At 42.6% G+C, this 26,256-nt stretch overlaps 2 protein-coding genes across 5 annotated transcripts in view; one reads left to right on the top strand and one right to left on the bottom strand.

Annotated features, from left to right (window-relative positions):
- The window catches only part of col4a6 (collagen, type IV, alpha 6), a 182,721-nt gene extending 179,338 nt beyond the window's left edge, over nucleotides 1-3,383 (bottom strand). For all 4 annotated transcript variants that reach the window (XM_065021804.1, XM_065021803.1, XM_029666357.2 and 1 more), the window contains exons 1-3: nucleotides 3,299-3,383; nucleotides 3,001-3,167; nucleotides 2,777-2,822 (exon numbers count right to left, since the gene is read on the bottom strand). In XM_065021804.1, coding sequence (XP_064877876.1) covers nucleotides 2,777-2,822; nucleotides 3,001-3,011 — 57 coding nt within the window. In that variant the 5' untranslated portion in view covers nucleotides 3,012-3,167; nucleotides 3,299-3,383. The remainder of the gene's footprint in view (nucleotides 1-2,776; nucleotides 2,823-3,000; nucleotides 3,168-3,298) is intronic.
- Nucleotides 3,384-4,154: 771 nt separating this feature from the next.
- Nucleotides 4,155-26,256, top strand: part of col4a5 (collagen, type IV, alpha 5 (Alport syndrome)) — a 98,962-nt gene continuing 76,860 nt past the window's right edge. Inside the window, exon 1 of the mRNA XM_029666359.2 lies at nucleotides 4,155-4,435. Within this exon, the coding sequence (XP_029522219.1) occupies nucleotides 4,346-4,435 (90 nt within the window). The 5' untranslated portion in view covers nucleotides 4,155-4,345. The remainder of the gene's footprint in view (nucleotides 4,436-26,256) is intronic.

Raw genomic sequence — 26,256 nt, 5'->3', positions numbered from 1 at the left:
ATGTCTGGTGTGAACTGCTCTCTTGAGGTCATACCACAGCATCTCAATCGGGTTGAGGTCAGGACTCTGACTGGGCCACCCCAGAAGGCGTATTTTCTTCTGTTGAAGCCATTCTATTGTAGATTTACTTCTGTGTTTTGGGTTGTTGTCATGTTGCATCACCCAACTTCTGTTGAGCTTCAATTGGCAGTCAGATAGCCTTCCAATCCCCTGCAAAATGTCTTGATAACCTTGGGAATTTATTTTTCCGTCGATCGTAGCAAGCTGTCCAGACCCTGAGGCCCCAAACCATGATGCTCCCTCCACCATACTTTACAGTTGGGATGAGGTTTCGATGTTGGTTTGCTGTGCCTTTTTTCTCCACACATAGTGTTGTGTGTTCCTTCCAAACAACTAAACTGTAGTTTCATCTGTCCACAGAATATTTTGCCAGTAGCGCTGTGAAACATTCAGGTGCTCTTTAACAAACCTCAGACATGCAGCAATGTTTTTTTTAGACAGCACTGTCTCCTTCCGTGGTGTCCTCCCATGAACATAATTCTTGTTTAATGTTTTACGTATCGTATAATCGTCAACAGAGATGTTAACATGTTCCAGAGATTTCTGTATGTCTTTAGCTGACACTCTAGGATTCTTCTTAACCTCATTGAGCATTATGCGCTGTGCTCTTGCAGTCATCTTTGCAGGACGTCCACTCCTAGGGAGAGTAGCAACAGTGCTGAACTTTCTCCATTTATAGACAATTTGTCTTACTGTGTACTGATGAACATCAAGGCTTTTAGAGATACTTTTGTAACCCTTTCCAGCTTCATGTGAATCAACAATTCTTGATCTTCTGAGATCTCTTTGTTTCAAGGCATGGTTCACATCAGGCAATGCTTCTTGTGAATAGCAAACACATTTTGTGAGAGTTTTTTATAGAGCAGGGCAGCTCTAACCAACATCTCCAATCTCGTCTCATTGATTGGACTCCAGGTTAGCTGACTCCTGGCTCCAATTAGCTTTTGGAGAAGTCATTAGCCTAGGCGTTCACATACCTTTTCCAACCTACACTGGGAATGTTTAAAAGGTGTATTCAATATAGACAAGAAAAATACAATAATTTGTGTGTTGTTAGTTTAAGCACACTGTGTTTGTCTATTGTTGTGACTTAGATGAAGATCAGATCAAATTGCATAACCAATTCATGCAGAAATCTACGTAATTCCAAAGGGTTCACATACTTTCTCTTGCCAATGTATCTACCCTTTCAGCTGCTTGTAGTGACACACACACTGTTTTCGTCTTTAGAATAGACTGTTTCAATCATGCAGGGTGTAGATCGGCTAAATACTCTAGCATGATGAGGAAGTCTGCTTGGGACCGGGAGACTTGGTTAGTTCACAGAGCAACCATCACCTAGGCTTTAACTCATGAGGTCAATTCTCCCTTAGCTATAATGGTTGCTTGGAATGTGTGTGTCTCAGTCTTAGTACAAAGACCAGGGCATCAAGAGTTAATTTTGCAATCACACCTTCATAGAAAGTTGCTTGTAAATTTTGTATGTGTTGATGAATTACCAGTAAATCAGAAGAATGAATGAATTTCTAAGAAAGTGTAAACTATGACTTTAAAACGAGCCTATAATCATTATATTAGCTATAATCATCATTAAATCCTGATAACATCACCATACAAATTTGGGAGCACAAAAATCAAGGGAATATGGCTACATACTATTGTTGAAAGTATTGCAGTATTGCAGTATTGCAGTAAGTACAAACTTCACATCGGAATGTTCTTGAGCACAATTATTACAATGACATGTAGGCCTACACCGTACAGTGAAGGAATTGCTCTCAGGTGTGGCTGGAGTCATGGGTCGTCTTAATTGCGTTTTGAATATTCATAAGGGGCGGGGTTTGGAGCTTTCACAAATTTGAGCGGTCCTACCAAAAATGCAGTGATCTATTCCGTCCCAATTCCTCCTGAACAGATAGCATAAAAATGATTCAATAAATACTATTGTTGTAACTCATTCATGGGGATAAATTATGTACACTTTAACTCTGTAAATTATTTTAAAACGAGAATCATAATAATAGTAACAATTCCATCTCTACTGTCACTGTGTGATGTTGAAATAAAGAATACTTCCAAATGCGTAAAACTCAAATTATGCATGAAAAGTGAGTCAGCAATTTGACTGGTGGGCTCTTGTAATCAGCGTTCAAAAGTATACAGACAGTGTCCAATAAACACAAGACAAATATTTAAATTCCCCCAAAAGAGGATGGGTGATTCTCTGAGAAGGCATTACCCAATGAATCCAGCATAAACCAGGCACACTGTGCAATGTCATAGACAAAACTGCAGCGAGCGAGAAAAAACTATACTGTGCGTGAATACGTTGTGAATTATTTACAATAATAATAATAAAAAACTTTCTTCACATGTCTATATATATTTTTAAATACATGTAGATGATGCAAGCGCCTGATAGAAGCATTTGAAATAGCCTACATATAGCCCAAGGATACAGAATGTATGGACTGTGCGAGCACTCCACTCTGCGCTATAGAGCTGTGCATGTCCGTTAGTCTACACCGAGCCTGGTCATGCATGCTATTGTTTGCCACAATGTTGCCCTAAATTCTACATATCAGGCTTGCAATGCAGCAATAGAAGAAGAAGAAAAACGTCAAGGCTGTAGCCGCATAATTTGTTTGAAGATTATTATACATGCGCACACTTGATTCGAGAGGCACTAGAAGTTGAGGAAACACATCGCACTTACCCCGAGTGTCGCTTCTACTGCCCAGCTGACAGCGAGTACACAAATCCTATCAAATAAATAAACAATTATATATTCGTCTGCTTTTTCAAATAATCAAATTCGCAGGCCTAATAACTTTGTAAGAAAGTATTCGCTCTATATAGTTGGCTATGCAGAACAGCTGATAAGCAATGTCAAACTATACCACTATGGCAACATATAATTTGTAGCTAAAATAAACGCACCAGAATTTCATTTTGAATCACGGCTGGAAGAGAAAACTCAGGTAGTTTTCCTGTAGTGCTCCCCCAGTCCCGTCTTCCCTCCTAGCCGCCGCTACAAGTGCCTAGACGAGCTCATTGAAGAATCCAAAAAGCGTCTCTGTTTCGGGAAATACGAGAAGAGAGAGGCACTAGAAGTGCAATTTCAAAAAAAGGGGGTTAGAATCACGCACCAAACGGTTCTTTTCGTTAGCTACTAGTTCAAATAGTTAGGTAATTTCGTCGGTTTGCGCTATAAATTATAAGGAAAGTTTAAACTCACCAAAGTTCAGTTGTGAAAACGTTCGTCCCCCGCCGGACTTGTTTCACGCACCGCAACTGCTTCGCAGTGCATGAGAGCAGAGAAGAGAGGTGGGGCTTAGCCATGTCACTCATATTCCATAGCCTACCTTTACCCACTTGTTACCAGTTTAACGCACAAGTTAGAAAGCCCTATTAGCTAACACTATCACTACTCGAATAAAGTGATTACAAGCGAATTAAATGTTCTTTTGATGTTCCAATTTGATTAAATGAATGTTGAATGTTGAACGGTGAAGGCTGAAAACACTTGTGATACCTTGAGTTTATATCTTGGGTTTGGATGCTTTTATAGGCCGAAAGATGGTAAAACTGCACTATTCAACTGCAAAAGAGGAGAAAAACGAATGAATAACTGACCACTCGGCAAGAAAGGGTGATTTTTGTGGAATTGTCTACATAATTTCCTACATTCCCTGACCTTTCCAAAAACGCGTCAAGTAATTTCCCTAAATCAGTATGGTAATGACATGCAACATGTTAGGATGACGTTTTAAACTGTCAAGTAAATATTTGAGCCTATGTAAAAACAGATGAATGTAACCTGAGGCAACGAAAAATTGGTGAGTGTATGTTTGCAACTGTAAAATAATGAAATAAAAAAAAGAGCTACACCGAAATATAACTACTTATTAGTTGTATATCTTAGCATACAAACAAAACAATCTTTCGTTTTTGGGGGGTTTGTTTGAAAGTTGTGGGATATTGCACAGTATATCGCACACAAGACCTGTTGAAGCAAGTGTCAGGGGCATGCGCATTGATCCAAAGTAGATCCGGCTGTAGCAGGCTGGCAAGTCGATAGAGGAAAAAGTCAGTCAGGGGTTTGCAGAAGCGAACGGTCCCACGACTGGAAAGCTCGGAGTCGCCACAAGAATCTGTCTACTGCGTTCTGAAAATTATTCTGTTCTTTAGCCGAGTTATCAGAAGAACATGACAATTCTCTGATGTGTTATCTTTTGGTAGAATTTGTCAATGTTTAGTTGAGGCAGAATTGTTAAAAATAAAAATGAATAAAAACTTGAAGAGTCTGCGAAATCTCGCGGTGGGGTTGGTGCTCGTAACCCTGTGTATCGCGGTCCAGGAGTCGGAATCAGCGGTGAGTAGCCAGCCTACAATTACTTTCACACACTTGTCGATGTATTTCTAATGAAATCTAACCAACTCAAACCGTTAAAACAGCGACAGGTTGCTTCAAACGGGCCGGACTCCAAACCCACCCGCGTCTTGTTGGCGAAAGTGTATAAATAGAAGGGATACTTTATAACAAGTGTTCATTTTCTGCCCCAGGTCTAATAATAAGTCTCATGTTGTAGCCTACTTTTACCAAAAATGTGTTTTAAACTTTCATTGCATGAATAATTATAATAATTATATATTTACACGGATGGTCCGTGTGTTATTATAGCGTTATTGCACAGTTACGAACAAGCTCCATTCCAGGGACCATTTGTCCGCGTTCGTTTTGTAGTTGTTCAGAGTTCTGAGGGAAGGAGTGCGGGCCACCGGAGCGCGGCTGTAGCGCACATACATTTTTTTCTAGATCTGTTCTGCACCGGCCGACTGGTAAGAAGCTGTGTATTTTCCTACTTTTTGTCCATTAATGTCAGTGGAAAATATTTTCTTGCAAGAAATTTGGCTGTGGCCCTCCTTGTAGAGTGGACACTGTTACAATGTGCACAGTTGCGATTATGTAGCCTGTTTCTTTTGTATTTTTTTTTTGGGGGGGGGGTGCCATTTAAATTTAACGTTGAATAGAACATTGCAAGTAGAGAGAATGAGTGTTTTGCGTTGCTTGTTAAAAAGTGAGAGTTAACATTATCCGCTGTCACTGAGTATTGGGGCGCATCACATCACACATGATGTCCAAGGTTACAACGTTTGAATGTTTTACCCCAAAACTCCTCCATGTCACAGGTACTCAATGAACGCATGTGATATTAAACAACAACCTATTTTACATGACACAAAGTTGACATTAAAGGGACTCAAATTAAAAGTTAATTAATACAATTTATTTATTCATCAGGTAGTAGTAGTAGCAGTGAATTAATGACCATATTAATAGTCATTAATTCATTGGTAATTTGCTCATAATTAACACAAATTAGCAAATGCTCTTCACAGTGAGTATGCAGTGAGCTTTGTTTATTTTCCACCTGAAAAAGCAACAAAATAACTTTTTTGTCCCGGAACAATTCAATCAATGCTTAAATGCATTTCAACGAGACAGTGACACCCAGGAAGTCAAAATCAACATGTAGACATTCTCTCTCTCTCTCTCTCTCTCTCTTGCTCTCTCTCTCTCTCTCGTCAAAAATTCAAGTATAACAGTACTTTACTTTCCTATGGAAATTAATATCCTATTTCATTCATATTGATAACACACTCATTGCACTCACAAAGTCAGACACAACCGGCACTGCTCTCTTGCAGTGGAGAGAGTGAACTGAACTAGCCTTCTCAGGTGAGATACCGAGGTGTGGCTAGCTGTCAGAGCTAGAGGCAGAACAGAGACAGCTAACCCTACAGTAGTACCATAGACTACAGTAATAAGCTATGCAACGAACCACTGACACAGGGTAATAAATCACCAGCTTATGGGTAAGTTTAGTACCGAGGTCAATCTGATTCTAGATCTGTGGTTGACGTCCGAGCGCCTTCCACTTCCCAGAGTGTCATTGTTGTCAAGGAGTTTCAAACAGAGGTGGCAGGAATGATGGACTCGTCCCTGTGCTCTGATTGGAGAGAGAGTTCCACTGTCTCTCTGGAATGTGCTTTATGTAGGGAACGGACCGCCCCCTTTGAGACTCCCATAGAATGAGGTGAAGAGAGAGAGAGAGAGAGAGGTAAAGGAGGGAATGAAGACAGGGAGGGAGGAGAGATGTAGTAAAGGGTCAATGAAGAAGATAGAAATAACTCGGGGACGAGGAAAGAGAAGAGAGGACAGGAATGGAACAGAAAGGGAATATAGAGAAGGAGATGTAAGGAGTTCTGAAGGAAGAGTACAAGTAGAAAGCTATGGAGGACACGAGGGACAGTATTGCCACCTTGCCAGAGAAGACTGACATGTGTGTTGTGTCTTCGGTGAGCATGTGGAATCCTATGTCTGTTCACAGTGAAGGAGAAAGAGTATGAGGGAGAAAGAGAGAGGGGGGGGGGGGAGATGGAAGGAGAGAGAACGAGAGGTGCTAGGAAAGAGAGAACGAGAGGAAGGGAGATGAGAGAATTTGACTTCAGTCAAGTCGGGCCTCCCTATATCTACTTACTGTAAGAACTAAATGTGTTTGGCAGCAGGCGAGCATCTCAGTGGGAATGGATGGACCATTAGAGTTCTCTCCTCTACGTGTGGACCAACTGACTTATTTCTGCATGTAGTGTCCTCAAAGCTTTTTTCCCCCTCCCCCTGTGTGATATGAGAAGAGTTGGGTCGCATCCCAAATGGCACCCTATTCCCTATAGGGCTCTGGTCAAATGTAGTGAACTATATAGCGACTAGGGTCAGTGTGTGATATAAGAAGAGATACATACGTTCAGGGTAGTTCCTACCCAGGCCCTAGTTAAAAGTAGTGCACTATGTAGGGAATAAGGTGCTGTTTGGGACACACCCTAAATGAAAGCTCAGCTCACCATGTAGGCTATTGAAGTTCAATGCATACTGAAAAGTAGGTGTTTTGATGGTTTTGGTGGAGGTTATTATATGAAGAACCTTGTTCCTCTAGAAATGTCCACATGTGACTGTGAACACACCCTTTCTTTCTCTCTCTCTCTCTCTCTCTCTCCAAAGTCATTCCCATTGGGTTCCCTTGGAATTCCTATTCCACTCAGCGTTCCCAAATCCCATGTCCCTCAATGTGCCCCTCTAGTGGAGGGTGTGTGTATTGGTCATCTGACCTGGAATTCATACACTGTATGGTGACTGAATTTGCTTTGGAATTCTGGAAATTGGATTAGTGTAACTACCCTCCCCCCTCTTTTTTCTCTCTCTGTCTCTGTCCCTCTCTCTTACTCTTTAGCTCCCTCCCTCCCCCTTTCTCTCCATGGCACTATCATTCCTCTTAAATATGTTTTTCATGATCCAAATCAGTGTCTATTGTGAGGCTTTGTAAATAGTATGCTTATTGTTATTTTGTATATTGTTCACTCTCTAGTAATAACAGACTCATTCCGTACATTGCAGTTTCCTGGCTTAGTCATTGGTAGCCCATGCTCTTATATGAGTGTGTATGGATAGCCATCTCCAGTTTTCAGCTGTAATTTATACCATAGCGGTCTGCTTTGAACCTGTCATACCCGAGAGCACCTCTATTCCCTATTCCTTCAAAGGGCACAGGGGTGTGAATAATGAGGGAACAGGGGGCACACACACACACACCTCAGAGGTGACCCCTGTCACAGGTGGAGTTAGTGTAGCGTAGCCTCTGCCTCTGTCTCTGCCTCTCTCTCTCTCTCTCCCTCTCTATCATTATGGCTAGCTAGCATCTGTATGTATGGGTGTGGATAGCCATACCCACCACCTCAGAGTGGAAATCCCAGACAGCCTCCCAATGGAAGAGAGGTGAAAGGAGAGGGGTAAAGGAGGGCGTGAGGGCTGTTGAGGGGTAAGGAAAGCAGGCTCCCTGTTCTCTCTTCTCTCACGTTTTTCTCTTTCGTTTCTTTAATCATTGCTCTTTTTCTCCGTTGGCTTTCTGTGCCGCTCTCTCTCTTTCCCTTTCGCCTCTCCTCCCCCCTTTTCTTCCCTCTCTCCTGGAAGGCATGCAAATTCCATCTTTATCTCACCTGCTGGGAGGAGAGGGAGGAGGGAAGGAGAGAGGAAAGGAGGAGAGGAGGGCCTCACCCCCCCTTTCACAGGCAGCTGGCGCAAGCCAACAGGTTTTAAAAACACACAAACTCATTCAAGACTTGCGCACACACATACCCATGTTGCTCTCTTTCAATCTCAGTTTTGATGGGTAGGCAAAAACAGTGGTGGAAAAAGATCCCAACATACTTGAGTAAAAGTAAAGATACCTTAATAGAAAATGACTCAAGTAAAAGTGATAGTCACCCAGTAAAATACTACTTGAATAAAAGTCTAAAAGTATTTGGTTTGAAATATACTTACGTATCAAAAGTAAATGTAATTGCTACAATATACTTAAGTATCAAAAGTGCAAGTATTATTTATTATTATTATTTTAATATATACGGATAGCCAGGGGTACGCTACAACACTCAGACATCATTTACAAATGAAGCATGTGTTTAGTGATTCCTCCAGATCAGAGGCAGTAGGCGTCTCTTGATAATTAACTAGGGATGCACTATATATCGGTGAACATATCGGAGTCAGACGATATTAGCTAAAAACGCCGATGTTAAAAACCGATGTCAAAGCTGACATGCATACCTATATAACGTAGGTACGTGATGTAATGACGCCACGTAAAATGTTGCGCAATACGTTCAACACAGCTTTCCTAAACTAGCCCACAATGTCTGCTGTGTGGATCGAGCAGTCAACAAGTCAAGCAGTCATTTGAAAGAGTAAGAACATTTCAGCGAGACAACTCAAAGGCGAAATCCATTAACGCCAAGATAATGGAATTCCTTGCCCTTGACAATCAACCGATCTCGGTCGTGGGTGATGTTGGCTTTCGCCGAAGGGTCGAGCACCAGTACACATGTTGCCCTACCGGAGATACACAGTAATAGCGTCACTGCTATTACCTTCATAACATACTATGGGACGCCGTTTGGGTCTTTGCATGTCAAAAAGATACACGTCAAATAACACTATTTAATTTGACACGTCAAATAACACAGTGCTATTATATAATGTTGTGTGTTCTGAATTTGCATGTGCAAGCCAAGCGTCACCACTACTATCAGTAGCACTGTCAAATCTGTTCAAAAAAGTCTGTAAACAAGCAAACACCGGCCACGATGTGTTTACAATACCGCGTTGGTAATAAAGCATTATTTGTTTGACCGCAACTTCTGGGGAAGGTAGCTAGCTTTAGCTTGGTACCTAGCTAGCACCAATACAACCAGCCTGAAACAATGACTAGTAGAAACTGCAGTAATTTTCATTATTCTTAGCAATGATTTAGGAATCCTTGTGAGTAAGTATTAGCTAGGTAGCCACTCGTTGTTTGCCTGTTGAAATTGAACTTCAGTTCATTAAAATAAATAGCCAACTACTTAACCCTGTTGCCCAAAGCTAACTTTATAAGCAGCCAGCTAGCTTCACCTGGCTAGTGAGGCTCGACCGGACTGGCTTATGTGTTGTGAAGCTAGCCACAATAAGGATTAGATTTGGCACAATAGTGGAATTTGCGGTTTGCCTTCAAAATAAAAGTACCAATTTGAAAGTGATGCAGAAGGTTACAATTGGTAGAATTATGCCATATTTAGACTAGATAATGTTAAACAAGGTTTGAATGCGAAGCAATGAAGTGGGGTATCAGTCTACTCGATGACACACACAGAACCCCACTGTGAAGAGTTTACGCAAATATTAACATTGTAGCTCTTATCGTGGGACTGTGACTGTGTGAAGTCACCTCCCCAGTCAGCCTATTGCGTGTATTGACATTCATATTGCACTCTACAGCTTTACCTAAGGATTGCGGATCAATGAAATGTGGTATCAGTCTCCTCAATACCCAAAATATCCCCCCCCCCCCCCCCTTGGGAATTGTGTTCAATACACATACAGTAGGTTGACAATAAATATGGCTCAATTCAGAGTTGTTTCAGAGTCCCACAATAAGAGCTACGACGCTAATGTTCTCTGGGTGTCACTGAGGAAACTGATACCCCATGTCATTGGTCCACAATCCATAGGTAAGGCTGTACAGTGAAATAAGTATGCCCCCAATGCAATTCTAAAGTATAATACATACAAAATGATTTCAACAGATTTTTGTCAAATTAACAAATTATTGTCTTTTGTGGATTTTATATAACAACATTCCAACCTCGTTTAGCATGATCTATTCAATTATGGCATAATTCTACTATTTGTATTCATTTGCATCACTGTCAATTACATACTTTTATTTTGAAGGCTTGCCGCAAAGTCCACTATTGTGGCTAATCCTTATTGTGGCTAGCTTCACATAGATGGGTCCGAACACCATTAATCAAATAAGAACTGTCTTATAAATTAGGGTTATTTTAGATTATGACATCTAGCCATATAGTTAGCTAGTTAATTATAGCTACTGAAACCAATTATGTTGTTTTGCTATGTTTTTGGGGAAGAACATTGATTGCATCCATGAGCAAGCTAGCTTTTTTTCATGACCAGCACTGTACATAGGTGCGCTAGACAACTTTACCAGCATCATAGCATACATATCGATGAATCGTTGTGACATATGAAATACGAGTAATAGTGTAATCAATGTGTAATAACTACGTAAAAAAATGCATGAATGCGTTAAATTATTATGTGATGTGCAGTCATATTCAGTTCCTAATTGGTCAACAAGCTTATTTGACTCGTCAAATAGTGTTATTTGACACGCAAAGACCCAAACGGCGTTCCATAGTATGAGAAATCCTGGTTGAGAATGAAACGACTGAACAAATGAACAACGAAACAGCACAGCTGAAAGAAATAGGTTTTGATTATGTTTTACTGGTAATGGGGACATACGTAAATGCCAACAGAATAACTTTTTGGACAGTGTGTGTGTGTGTGACCTTTATTTAACTAGGCAAATAAGAACTAATTCTTATTTACGATGACGGCCTCACCCGTCCAGGTTTGGACGATGCTCTGCTCCGCCCTATGGGACTCCCAATCACGGCCGGATGTGATACAGCCTGGATTCGAACCAGGGACTGTAGTGATGCCTCTTGCACTGAGATGTAGTGCCTTAGACTGCTGTGTCCATGTGTGTGTGTGTGTTAACTATTTAACTGTACTAGAATGCTTAAAATGCAGCTAAAGTTCTTAATATCGGTATAGGTATTGTTGTTTTTTGGCAAGGAAAATATTGGATATCGGTATCGGCCAAAAATGTAATATCGATGCATCACTAGAATTAACTAATTTTCCTGCCTTGCTAAACATTCTAAATGTAATGAGTACTTTTGCGTGTCAAGGAAATGTATGGAGTTAAAAGTATTTAATTTTCTTCAGGAATGTAGTGAAGTAAAAGTAAAAGTCGTCAAAAATATAAATAGTAAAGTAAAGTACAGATACCCCAAAAAACTACTTAAGTAGTACTTTCAAGTATTTGTACTTAAGTATTTTACACCACTGAGCAAAAGCATATACATATATATTTTCTACATGACCACCAGTTTAAAGAACAAATCCAATTTCTTTGGATTGTTTTGGCGAGTAGAACACGTTCGGCTATAGTGATATTGAATATAGGGCCTGGAATGCATATTACCATCAATCTATACTAATTATGTGCAAGGCAAACAAGTGGGTGAACGAGTGGGTGAATGTTTAGGTTGCAATTCATTTTGACGTTTTTTTGCCGAGGAGATCTTAGTCGTGCGATTTTTTTTACATCTAACTGCAGATGTTTGGAGCAGTATTTCTCAATGAAAGTATGTGAACGACAACAAAGACTTTATTGAAGGTTCCCTGCTGTTGACCAATCACTGACCGAGAGGCGTAGACTTCGGCTCTGAACGGCTCTGAGCGGGAAAAAAACCCTCACTGAAGTCCGAAACGAAAATATCGTCACAATATATGCACAAACTCCTCCGAACTGTTTCGGCTGGGGAACACGCAGACGCCTTAATACCCGTCCCTTCAATTTCATGTTCTGTCTATCAACCTCTCCATTTTCTCTCTTTCCCTTTCTCCCCCTCACTCCCTTTCCCTCACTTTCCATCCTCCCATGGACCTACTTCTGCCTGTCATCCACAACCATCCTTCTTTTGGAGAGCAGTGTAAACAGGGTTGTTTTTTAGGGACTGTTTACTTCAGTCTTCCTGTGTTTGGTCTAAGGATTTAGAAGTGGCCACACACACACACACACGCACGCACACACACACATGCGCGCATGCACACACGCACACACTCCCTCCCTCCCTCTCCCTCTCCCTCACTGAATACTTTAAGAGGCAAACAATCAATCTATCCCAACCACTCCAGTATCCCTGCACATTGTAAATATGGTGTTGGCACTGACCCTGGAACTGACCTTGTATATACTGTAGCTTACTTACTTACTTACTTCCTGTTCTGCTTATTTCTATTTCTTGTGTGTTTTTGTTCTACTTTATTTTGAAGTACTACTGATATTGATTACTGCATTGTTGGGAAAGAGCAAGCAAGAAAAGGCATTTCACTATACTTGTGCAAGTGACAATGAAACTTGAGGTAAACAATCAATGAACAGATCATTGATGTCGGTCAAAATGACTTGTGGAAACAGCCCAATCGTTCGCCACGACCAACACACTCCTCTATCCATTCCATTTCCACCTTAGTCTTGTGCAGTCAGAAAGTAGAGGTTTTACACCTCCGCAAGAAACAACCATCATTTTACCTTCCTCTTTTTGATTTTCTTTCTCACGCCATCCCGGGGCAGACCAACCCTAATCTGTGGGGTCACCTGACCTGCTTTAAGACCCTCTAGTGTGGGGAAAGGACTTGTCCCTTTATGGATTGGATTAGATTGAGATTACAATGAAGTACTATAGAGCAGCTTTAGTAAGAGCACCTCTGGCACCCCTTAGCAAAAGGATGTCTCATCATGGTACCCAGACACACACACACACGCGCGCACACACACACACACACAAGGGCTCACAAGAACAAGAAGCCCCTTGCGGATGTCTGGCCCGGAGGTTGAATTCTGAACCTCAGTCTCCATCTTTGTGACTTTCTGGAGTTGAAAGAGAAAGGAAGGCTCATGTTAGGAGAAGGATTGGGACCCATATGCTATTGAGCCTGATCTTGTACAATATAAATGTTGTTTTTTTCAGTCAGGCAACATTTGCCCTGTTTGGTGCATGTAGGTTGCAGGTGATACCTTTTGGGTGTCAGCTGAAAACGTGATGCTGGCTAGACACATTATGCTATATTTGTTTACTTGATGTGTCTCAAGATAACTGTTAAAGCTCTAGATGTGTCTCAGAGCAACGAAGAGGCGAACCACTGCTGTCATACTCACATCAGCTGAGTCCCAGCCTTATCTGCTTCCCTATTCCCTGCCAGACACAATGAAATGTGTCCGTGTGTGACATCAGCGTCTGGCTGAGAGAGTGACAGGGTGGGGGGACAGAAGCACAGACACAGAGAGAGAGAGAGGATGAGGGACTGAGAGTGTGTGTGTGTGTTGGGGGGGGCTCCTTGCAGCCGACGCTTGTGTTATCAACCTATTCACTGCATGTGCCCCCAGCCATCTTTCCAGCCCTGCCCCAACCCCCAGCTACTAACCTCTATCACCAGTCCATCCCTAGTCCCAGCCTAAACCCAAACCCTCAGCCCCTATCCACAGCTCCAGCTCATCCATATAACCCCCGTCTCTGTGTCTGTTCCCTAGACGTGGTGTTGGGATTATGGTGTTTTCACCTCTCCTCTTCCAGTCCCTGGAATTGGCCCAGCCTCTGTCCCAACCCCCTAACCCAAACCCTCAGCTCCTGTACTAACCCAAAACACCCAGCCTCCTAGCCCCTAGCCCATCTCTATCCCCAGGCCCAGCCCATCTCCAGCGTCTCTGTCCCAGGCGTGATGGTGGATATATGGATGAGGCAGTGTCTCTAATCAAGGCATGGTGGTTGGATGTGCGGCCAGCACATTGAGATCCATAGGGGTGTCTCAGTGTCTATCTCTCATCTCTCTCTACAAAGGCTTGATTATTCAGCCACCATTGACACACACACACACACACACACACACACACACACACACACACACACACACACACACACACACACACACACACACACACACACACACACACACAGTTGTATTTTAGGAATGGCCCAAATAGAATAGAACAGTACTTTTTAAATTTTTTAACCTTTATTTCACTAGGGATGTCAGTTAAGAACAAATTCTTATTTACAATGACGGCCTAACCCGGCCAAACCCGGACAACGCTGGGCCAATTGTGCGCCGCCCTATGGGACTCCCAATCACGGCCGGTCAATGCGAACCAGGGACTGCAGTGGCACCTCGTGCACTGAGATGCAGTGCCTTAGACCACTGTGCCACTCGGAAGCCCTAAATCTATCTATCTGTATGACAGATATTCTTCCAATTCTAACCTTTCAGACAAAACACACACACACCATACATTTCAGGAGTGTTTGGGCCTCAGTCATTCAGGGCCTGTAAAGAAGGTTGAATAGTCCAATCATCTTTTGTCTATGTGCTACCATTGTTCTGTCAAATGTTTTGACGGATGCAGGTATTGTAATGTAGCCACACACACAGAACACAGACGTAGCCACACACACACACACACTGTCACGCCCTGACCTTGGAGCTTTTTTATGTCTCTATTTTGGTTTGGCCAGGGTGTGATTTGGGTGGGCATTCTATGTTCCTTTTTCTATGTTTTTGTATTTCTTTGTTTTGGCCGGGTATGGTTCTCAATCAAGGACAGCTGTCTATCGTTGTCACTGATTGGGAACCATACTTAGGTAGCTTTTTCCCACAGGAAATTGGGTAGTTAATTTCTGTTTAGTGTTTTGCACCTTTCAGGACGGTTTCGGTTATTCCCTTTGTTATTTTGTTATAGTGTTCAGTTTTAATAAAGAAAGCATGAACACCTACCACGCTGCTCTTTGGTCCGATGATGCCTCTTCTTCAGACGACGAATACCGTTACACACACACACACACACACACACACACACAAACACACAGTTGTACATAAAGTGCATATCTAGCAAAACAATAACAATACACACATAATCCAAAAATAAGTCATAATATTTAAGACATATCACAATGAGCAATGTCAGAGTCCGGGAATATAAATATATACGTATGTGAATGCTGTGTCTAGGCAGTGTGGACAGAACAGTATATGAATAGAAAAGGTGTGTACAGCAGAAGCTATATAGGATAAACCATGACTAGAATACAGCATTTACATATATAGTGGGTAAAACAGTATGTAAACATGATTAAAGTGACCAGTGTTCAGTGCCTCTAATGTACATAGGACAGCAGTCTCTAAGTTGCAGGGTAGAGTACCGGTTGGTAGCCGGCTAGTGACAGTGTCTAAGGTTCAGGGCAGGGTACTTCAGATAGAAGCTGTCTCTCGGTCTCAGCTTTGATGCACCTGTACTGTCTCCGCCTTCTACTGTAGATGGTAGTGGGGTGAACAGGCCGTGGCTCGGGTGGCTGAGGTCCTTCCTGCTTGACCTTCCTGTGACACCGGGTGCTGTAGATGTCCTGGCAGTGTGCCCCCGATGATGCTTTGGGATGACCGCACCACCCTCTGGAGAGCCCTGTGGTTGCGGGCAGTGTAGTTATTGTACCAGGCGGTGATACAGCTCAACAGAATGCTCTTGATAGTGCATCTTGTAGAAGTTCGTAGGAGGGTCTTAGGAGCTGAATTTCTTCAGCCTCCTGAGGTTGAAGAGGCGCTTTTGCGCCTTCTTCTCCACGGTGTCGGTGTGAAGGGACCATTTCAGGTCCTTAGTGATGTGCACCCCGAGGAACTTGAGGCTTTTGACCCTCTCTTCTGCGGCCCCCTCGATGTAGATGGGGGCCTGCTCTCTCTGCTGTCCCCTGTAGTCCATGATAAGCTCCTTCATTTTGTTGACTTTGGGGGAAGAGGTTATTTCCCTCGCACCCCTCCGCCAGAGCTCTCAACTCTTCCCTGTAGGCTGTCTTGTCCTTGTTGGTAATCAGGCTTACCACTGTTGTGTTGCCGGCAAAGTTGTAGACGTGCGTGACCTGAGCACACACCCCTGTGGGGCCTCCTGCTGTTGGCCTGTCAGGGAATCTAGGACCCAGTTGTACAGGGAGGGGTTCAGACTAGAGGTCGACCGATTATGATTTTTCACCGCCGATACCGATGCCGATTATTGGAGGACCAGAAAAGCCGATACTGATTAATTGGCCTATTTAAAAAAAAACATGTATTTGTAATAATGACAATTACAACAATACTGAATGAACACTTATTTAACTTAATATAATACATCAATAAAATCAATTTAGCCTCCAGTAAATAATGAAACATGTTCAATTTGGTTTAAATAATGCAAAAACAAAGTGTTGGAGAAGAAAGTTAAAAGTGCAATATGTGCTATGTAAGAAAGCTAACGTTTCAATTCCTTAAGGAGTTTTAGGTTGTAGTTATTATAGGACTATTTATAGGACTAGTTCCCTCTATACCATTTGTATTTCATTAACCTTTGACTATTGGATGTTTTTATAGGCACTTTAGTATTGCCAGTGTAACAGTATAGCTTCCGTCCCTCTCCTCGCTCCTCCCTGGGCTCGAAACAGCAACACAACGACAACAGCCACCTTTGAAGCAGCGACCCATGCAGAGCAAGGGGAACAACTACTAGAAGTCTCAGAGCGAGTGACGTTTGAAACGCTATTAGCACGCGCTAACTAGCCAGCCATTTCACTTCGGTTACACCAGCCTCATCTCGGGAGTTGATAGGCTTGAAGTCATAAACAGCGCAATGCTTGGCACAACGAAGAGCTGCTGGCAAAACGCACGAAAGTGCTGTTTGAATGAATGTTTACACGCCTGCTTCTGCCTACCACCGCTCAGTCAGATACTTAGATACTTGTATGCTCAGTCAGATTATATGCAACGCAGGACACGCTAGATAATATCTAGTAATATCAACCATGTGTAGTTAACTAGTGATTGTGATTGATTGTTTTTTATAAGATAAGCTTAATGCTAGCTAGCAACTTACCTTGGCTTACTGCATTCGCGTAACAGGCAGTCATTCTCCTTGTGGAGTGCAACGAGAGAGAGGCAGGTCGTTATTGCGTTGGACTAGTTAACTGTAACGTTGTAAGATTGGATCCCCGAGCTGACAAGGTGAAAATCTGTCGTTCTGCCCCTGAACAAGGCAGTTAACCCACCGTTCCTAGGCCGTCATTGAAAATAAGAATGTGTTCTTAACTGACTTGCCGAGTTAAATAAAGGTATAAAAAAAATATATAAAAAAACACAACAAAAATTTCGGGGAGCGCTATCGTGAGATGCATTTTTTTTAAAGTTCCCAGCTACAATGAATGCGGCCTCAGGATATGCGGTTTCCCGTTTGCACGAAGTCCAGTGGCAGTGGTATTGCAGATCGGGAGGACAGAAGGGCTTGGAGTTCCTGTACATTACCACAATCAAGCGCACCATGAGTCGATAATCATGAGACATACCCCTCCACCTCTGCTTTTCCAGGAGAGTTAAACTGAGAACCCCAGGATGAGGGTGTCTGGTCTCTCTCTCTCTCTCTCTCTCTCTCTCTCTCTCTCTCTCTCTCGTTATTTCTCTCTCTCCATCCTTCCCACCCACCCTCCTTCTCTTTCTTTCTGCCTCACTCCGTCTTTCAATGCAATTCAAGAGCTTTATCGGCATGGGAAACATACGTTAGCATTGCCAAAGCAAGTTAACTCTCTTTCGTTCTTTCCATCTGTTTCTTCCATCACAGTAGCAGGGAGGAAACAGGGTTTCCCCAGTGTGCTGGTGGGAAAGAGGAAGGTAGGCGGATGGAAGCTCTGTCGACAGAGGGGTGTGTATGTCTGCAAGTGGACACGGGGGATGCGGGGGCGATTGTTTGCACCATCTCAACGCCACCAATATGCCAGTGAGATCACATGACTTTGTTATTAAATGTATCTGTGAGAAGAGACCTGTCGTTTCTGTCGCTCTCGAGTCCAGTCTTTTAGTCATCTATGACATTCTAAACACAGTTTTTATGTGATTTACCATGCTAAGTAGGCCTTATGGGGCATTCTGTTAAATGCCCTTATAGAAAGTTGATAGACTCACACACCTGGCAAGATAATTCAAGAATTTGAGTTCATTTCAGGATATAAATCACAATGTGAGAAGGAAAAACATTTACACCTACAGCCAAATACTCTATGTACATTATGTACTGCACATACTGTATTTATATTATGTACTGCACATACTGTATTTACATTATTTACATTATGTACTGCAATATGCATTATCTCCCTTAAAGGGGTTATCTGCAGTTCAGCCCAGATATATTAAACATCAGATTCACTTCCATTGGTGAGATATGAATCAGGAATGAATGTCTGTGCTTGGTACTGTAATGTTATCCTTCTATGGACACACACACACACACCTGACTGGGCTCCACCTGAGGGCAGAGATGAAACAGTATATCAGAGATACATGCTAAGACTGGAGCTGTGTGTGTATGTGTCTGTGTCTGTGTGTGTGTATTTCGTCTTTGTGCACTGTGTACACCTGTGTGTGCTGAAAATATGGTGTGTGTGTTTCTTTATGTGTGCATGCGTGAATGTGTGTGTGTGTGTATGTGGTAAAAAGCATCCTGATCCACAGCTTAGGACTCTTGAGACCGGTCACCCTCCAGGTCATTTATGGACATTTTTCACATTTCTGAGCAAGAAGAGAAGGAGGTGGGAGCAAAGGGCATAGTGTCTACAGTGTGTGTGTGTGTGTGCGCGCGCTCACGCGCGCGTCCGTGCGTGTGCTTGGTGTTCATGTGTGTGTGAGGTCGAGAGGGTGTGTTAGGTCTCTGAAGTTTCTCTCGATGTAGCTATTTTTCTAGTGGATGCAACTACTACGTTTGTGAATGTGTGTGTGTGTGTGTGTGTGTGTGTGTGTGTGTGTGTGTGTGTGTGTGTGTGTGTGTGTGTGTGTGTGTGCGCGTTAGTGGTGCGTGGGTCAACTGTTTGTTCACCCGCACCCGCCCGACTATATGTGGTAAAGTGAAGATCTGAGGTCTGCATCCAACCCTAACCTGCTAATATAAGAAAATGTGCTGTAGGCTACAGTCAGAGATGGCGGGGCGATTTGTTAACAAGGGGTGCAGGATTTATTTAGCCTGATTAACATGTTTCTGCCTATAATTAACCACATTTTGGTAGGCTATTGACCAGGAAGACTAAATAAACCCTTGCTCGCCAGAATAATGTCATAAATCTCTGCTTCTTTCATGGCGAAAATACATTTTGGGATCAGGAAGAAAATGCAATAACCCCCAAAAAATACGGGAAAGCTTTTCTGTGCAACATTTCCAAATGACATCAGATTGGCCGGTTGTAAGGATAGAGAAAGCTACGTGTTTCTGATAAGATTTCAGTTCGGCTTGGATGCATATTTTCCGTGGTTGAAATACGGTCAGCTTTTATGATGCTGATAAAGATAGCACCTCGACAGACGGTATCTGACTGCGCATTCGCATTCTCTCAGGATGCTGAAACAAGTCGTATTTCTTCACTCCTGTTCTCGAGTCAAGGTTTTCCCTACATTTGGTGTATAATTTTACTGCAAGAGATGCTTATTTATGCAGGATTTAATATTAAGGCTATGCGAGAGGTTATATACCAAACGTCAGTGTCCAGATTTCAGTTTCCATTTAACCAATCTGTACAGTAGGCTAAAGTTCCCTTGACGTGCCATAGGCATATTTGATGTCCCCTTCTGGTGTCTGTTGAATTTGTGTATCGCCAGACAATCCTCACACTTAATAACATAGCCGGCATTTCTATCATCCTCTTTTACCACTTCCCTACATTTTATCTCAAACATTACTTTTCTGTCCCTGCCTTCTCTTTATCTCCAACTCTCCATTTCAAAACTTTTCTCTTTCTTGAATTCTAAACTCCGACAATGTCCTTTTCGCCTGTCCGTTCCCAAAAGCATTTGGCGATTGGCTAGGTTAGGCCCTGAAGTTTACGCACTATTGCCAGATAGCCTAAAATAATGAAAGAAAAACATCAATGTAGCCTATAGATTTAAATTGAACCATAGTTATACATTTATCGATTTCTTAAGGTATTGTTTTCTATTTATTCAAACCCTCCCGTCACCCACCCGCCCTTCATCCACACAATATTTTATGACCCTAAACCCACAGACATAACTGCGGGGATTGTGGGTTAAGAGTCAAATCCGCACATCACTAGTGTGCGTGCGTGCATGCGTGTGTAGAGGGCCCTGTTTCCCAACCCTTCCTGTTGAGTGTTTCTCTGTGGATTCAGCAGAGCCTCTTTCATCTGTAGATAGACAGCGTGTGTGTGTGTGTGTCTGTGTGTGCAACCGAATGCATGGCATTCCTTCCCCGCTGCCTCTGTCCTACATAAACATGCTCCCTCCGGTGAACACGACAGGAAATCTCTACATCTGTAAGAAGCCCTGTTTATACCTGGTTCTTACATGTGGCAGTTGTCCTGGTCTTGCCTACATTCTGATTGTGCTCACATTTGTCGACAGGTGTAGACAATCAAAAGACACATTGGGAACAGATTGTGATTAGATCTTTCTGACCGCCTCCTCCGGAGATAAGTCGAAGAATCATCTTGTATGGATAGCCTTGAAGTGTAAACGAATACGAAAGCGTATACTTTTGGCCACCCACCCTCTAAAAACAAATCACACCAGCCAGTTGAGGTAGTAATTATGGACAATAATACCTCTACGATCCCTCCTAGAATTAAGATCATGGTCTTCATTAGAAATACAGTACCTGGCCTCTGAGTGGGGCACTGGTCCAAGGCACTGCATCACAGTGTCTCTACAGCCCTGGGTTCAATTATGTGTCATTACATAATTGGCCTGGGTTTGGCAGGCGGGGGAGGGTGGGCTTTACTTGACTCATCGTGCTCTTGTGGCAGGCTGGGCTCCTGCAGGCTGACTTCGGTTGTCAATTGAGGTGTGTTTCCTCCAACACATTGGAGCGGGTGTTTAAGAACCGCCATTTTGTCGGTTCATATTTCGAAGGACGCATGACTGGACCTTTGCCTCCGCCGAGCCCGTTGGGGAGTTGCAGCGATGAGACAAGATCGTAATCACGAAAATTGGGGTACGTCTTTTTAATATAAATATATATATATATATAAAGTGCCCACTGCCACTGTGGTCGGATGCAAACAGCCCGATCTAAATTAGATCCTGCATATCGAAATAAAGATATTTATGAAGAGATATCGTCCCAAATGAGAGAAAAAGGGTTATCCCGTTCCCACGTCAAATGCCAGCGCAAAATCAAACATTTGAAAACTTTGCACTGAAAGGCAAAGGACTGTTATAGGAGTAGGAACGGGAGAACCCGACAGACCATCTCACCACCTTGCCCACCATTCATTCTGGACAGTGCTGTGGAGGATGGAGATATTCAACTGCCCAGCACTTTATTCACTTTTTATTTGTCATGTGAAGAATGGTCTAATATAGTTGCTGTATCAGATATTAAGCATTAGGGCCCAAGTGTCATTTGTATTTATACTGTGCATTAATTGTATTTTGTACACACATCCAGATGCTCATCTTGTTTGTTCGGTGTCTTTTTTTAGGTGGGCGGGAGAGATTCTCTGAATATTCATTTGTGTGGCTGTGGACAGGTCGAAGTTATCGGGGCAGTATTACGCCCGGTTTTAAATCGTTGGATAGCCAAAGTAGGCTGTATTGATGGGAGTATACAACCGTTGATGATAAAAGTGTGGCGTTTTCTGTCGATTTCTACAGCTTGTGTCACAAAGGGGAGGTCTAAGGGAGGTTGGCTTCATTTGCATACAGGGAGGGATCAGGGAATAATCTGGTCACAATGTGAACAGATACGAGACCCATTTTATTACCATGTGCAGATGCAACAAATCTCGATCGGATCATCTTGATCGGGCGATGACAACCACATGATAATGCAAGGTGTAACCACAGCTAGAGAGAGAGAGAGAGAGAGAGACTGGGAAGAGAGAGGGGGGGGGGGAAAGAAAGGAAGAGAGAAAGAAAGACTCACTCTTCACTCAGTCTTCTTAGTCCAATCACACGTCATATTTTCATGCAAGAAAAGAAGGAAAACATTTCGACAGTGATGTAAAGTACTTAAGTAACAATTATTTCAAGTACTACTTAAGTCGTTTTTTGGGTTATCTATATTTTGCTTTACTATTTATATTTGTGACAACTTTTACTTTTACTCCACTACGTTCCTAAAGACAATAATGTGCTTTTCACTCCTTACATTTTCCCTGACACACAAAAGTACTTACATTTTGAATGCGGAAAATAGTCTAATTCACGCGCTTATTATCAAGAGAACATCCCTGGTCATCCCTTCTGCCTTTGATCTGGCAGACTCACTAAACACAGGGGCGGCAGGTAGCCTAGTGGTTAGAGCGTTGGGCCAGTAACCCGAAAGGTTGCTAGATCAAATCCCAGAGTTCTCAGTAAAAATCTGTCATTCTGCGCTTGAACAATCAGTTAACCCACTGTTCCTAGGCTGTCATTGTAAATAAGAATTAGTTCTTAACTGACTTCCCTAGTTTAAAAAAACACACAAATGCTTAGTTTGTGAGTTATGTCTGTCTGTTGAAGTGTGCCCCTGGCTATCTATTACTAAAATATTAACAATTGTGCTGTGTGGGTTGCATTAGAAATGATTTATACTTTTTTTTTAAATTGACACTTAAGAATATTTTAGCGATTACATTTACTTTTGATACTTAAGTATATTTAAAAACCAAATACTTTTATACTTTTACTCAAGTAGTATTTTAATTGGAGACTTTCCTTTGTACTCGAGTCATTTTCTATGACAATTGGATACTTTTCCCACCACTGCATTTAAACCCCTTAGAGATCAAAGTAAAGGTTCATGTCAAACTGACCTGAGGTGTAAAGCAGTGGAGGATCCTGAGGGGACGACGGATCATAATAATGGATACCATTCCACCGACTCCGCTCCAGCCATTACCACGAGCCCATCCTCCCCGATGAAGGTGCCACTAGCCTCCTGTGGTGTAAAAGTCATTTCTGATGATTCATTGTCTGTATGACATTTCTAAACCTATAAGACCAAACATCCTGATCTATCTTTTATATGGTGAGTTTATAGAGGTATGTTTTCGACCTATTTAAGTGTGCGGAGGATGCTTCAAGGCCAGTTAGGCATAGCAGCTACAAGGACCAATACACTCATCAGATGACTGAATCAAGATTCAACCATAGAGCACGAGAGACAGAGAGAGAGAGAGAGAGAGACAGAGAGAGAGAGAGAGAGAGAGAAAAGGAGAGAGAGAGAATGAGATAGACAGAGAATGATAGAGAGAGACATAGAGAAGAGGGAGAGAGAGAATGAGATAGATAGAGAGAGAGAGAAAGAGATAGATAGAGAATGATAGAGAGAAAAAGAGAGAGAGAGAATGAGAGACAGAGAATGATAGAGAGAGAGAGTAGAGGGAGAGAGAGAGAGAGAGAATGAGATAGAGAGAGAGAGAAAGAGAGAGAGAGAGAGAGAGAATGAGATAGACAGAGAATGAGATAGATAGAGAATGAGAGAGAGAGAGTAGAGGGAGAGAAAGAGAGAAGAGGGAGAGAGAGAGAGAAGAGGGAGAGAGAGAGAGAATGATAGAGAGAGAGAGAGAGAGAGAGAGAGTAGCGGGAGAGAGAGAGAGAGAAAAAGAGAGAGAGGGTGGAGTGCTGCTCTTTTACCGCCCTCCCGTGGCATCTCAGGTCTTTGTAATGTGGCTACTCAGAGTACAAGGTAGGGCCTAGAATGAAGGTGGAAAGTTAATCGTTTGATTAAAGCATAGAAATGGCATTAGTCATTATATTTCTGTGGTTAAAAGTAGGGGGGGTGGAAGTGGCATCTTCGGCGGGGTTACCTCTACATTCAGCGCCAGGTATTCCTTCTCAGATTGCCAGATGGTTGTGGTTTCTAGAGTAAAGTCTGGGGATAAATATTGAGCTAAAGCATCAGTCTTATATCAACTTCTCTATGTCACTTGTGAACATTTTGGTGCTTTATGCCGTTAACAGATGACTTTCTTTTCTTTTACCTCATAGTTGTATGTTTGGGTTGAATGTCTAAACCTCTTGACGCGCGGTATTTCTAATCACGAATGAATGATCATAAATGAACAGACAAACGGCTGACCTTGTGGTTTCTGGTTTGGTTGATCTTTTTCTTTCAAATTAAATCTAGATTCCTAGAGTGCCCGTTTTTCACACAGAGATTCGAAATGAGGAGGAGGAGGAGGATGGTGGTGATGATGGTGACGGTGATGAAGACGACGGGAATGAATCTCCCTCCCCCAGTTATCCCTCCATTTTTCTAATCGGAACTGTGACAACCTCTCTAAAAGCATCATCGTATTTCATCTTTAATGAGTATTACAAATGGAGTAATATCCCCAGAACGCCACAGAACTGATCTCTGTCTATCAGGGTTATATTTAGTAGATGAAGCCACGGAACTGTCTCTCTCTCGGCTAACTCCCTCAGGGCGCACATACTAAGGCTGCATCCCAAATTGCACCCACCCTATTCCTTATATAGTGCACTACCCATAGGGCTCTAGTCAAAAGCGGTGCACTATAAATGGTATAGGGTGCCATTTGGGACGCGCCTACGATTCTGCTTGGCAACCAACAGCCAATCCCTGTGACTACACCCTCTTTTCATTTTCCCTCACCCACACGGCAACACTCTGTTCCGAGCTGTGATATACTGTATCTGTGAATTACAAAAGAAGAGATTGGAGGCATGTTGGAACCTGCTTTGGGATGGGCTGTGGGGCTGAGACAGGATTCTAGAATACGCCTTTACAAATGCTCTCGGAATTCTACCTCAGAATGTTTCAAAACCCACTTGTCTATCAGTCTCTCAGAGTGGAATTTTGGTTTCGGGAAACTTTTAGAACTTACTTTGACAAAACGGTTTGTGGAATTCTAACTCACAGAAATATATTCCACAGAAGTGAACGCGCACACAGAATAATATTCTGCAACATGCTTGTGTAAGCCTGGAGGGTTGACTTCCAGCTGTGTGAATTCCAGAACACACATTTCTAAACTCCCCCTGTTGAGCTGACAACCACCCACTGTTTCTGTAAGGCAATGTTTACCTTTTAGTGTTTCAGATCAAGTCATCAAAACCAACCACCGCTCCAACTGACCATTATGCCATGTCCAGTGTGTGTGTGTGTGTGTGTTTGTGTGTTGAGTGCTTGCACATGTGTGCTCTGGCTGAGGTTGGAGGAGGTGGACAGATGCTCAGGGCCCAGGGAGTCAGAACAGCAGGACCATCTGGCCCCACTTAACATAAGACAGTACCGCACGCACACACACACACACAAACACGCGTGCACGCACACACACACACACACACACACGCTAGACATACACACACACTGGACGGACATACACACACACACACACACATTGGACATACATGCACACACATGCGCACACACACTTGCGCCCACACACACACACACACACTAATGGGCTACTTTTTCACTGTGTTAAACATTAGAGGTTAAACAAAGGTTAAAGGGGGCAAGGATGTAAAGTAAATGAGTTAAATCATAGAGAGAAGTCTGAGAGCTGAGGCTAAAGAACACTTCTGTAAAAAATATATTGAGAATGCAAAGTAATTACTGTATTCTCTATTTCACTGACCTTATTCCCTGAGAAAGGGGAAAAGGAATGCTCTTGTTTGAGAGAAATGTCTCTCGTCTTCCTAATCTGTAAACCACCGATAGAGAGGGACACACATAAACACTCACACACACACACACACACACACACACACACACACACACACACACAAGGATTGACCAGTACATGTTTACCTCTCCCCCATAGTGTGTTTAGATTAGAACCCACCTGCAACACTCTAAAGTAGAACATTCTAACATTCTAGGTCACAGCGTTTCATATCAGAGCTGGACAGAGAAGCCAAACCCGCGTCTTAAGTTTGACAGTGTGTGCAGGCTGAAATGTGTGTGTTTAGACAGAGAGGACCGA

Source organism: Oncorhynchus nerka, linkage group LG8 (assembly GCF_034236695.1).
Source record: "Oncorhynchus nerka isolate Pitt River linkage group LG8, Oner_Uvic_2.0, whole genome shotgun sequence".
Classification (NCBI taxonomy): Eukaryota; Metazoa; Chordata; class Actinopteri; order Salmoniformes; family Salmonidae; genus Oncorhynchus; species Oncorhynchus nerka.
The sequence above is the reverse complement of the archived record's forward strand: the minus strand, read 5'-3'. Positions and strand labels throughout refer to the sequence as shown.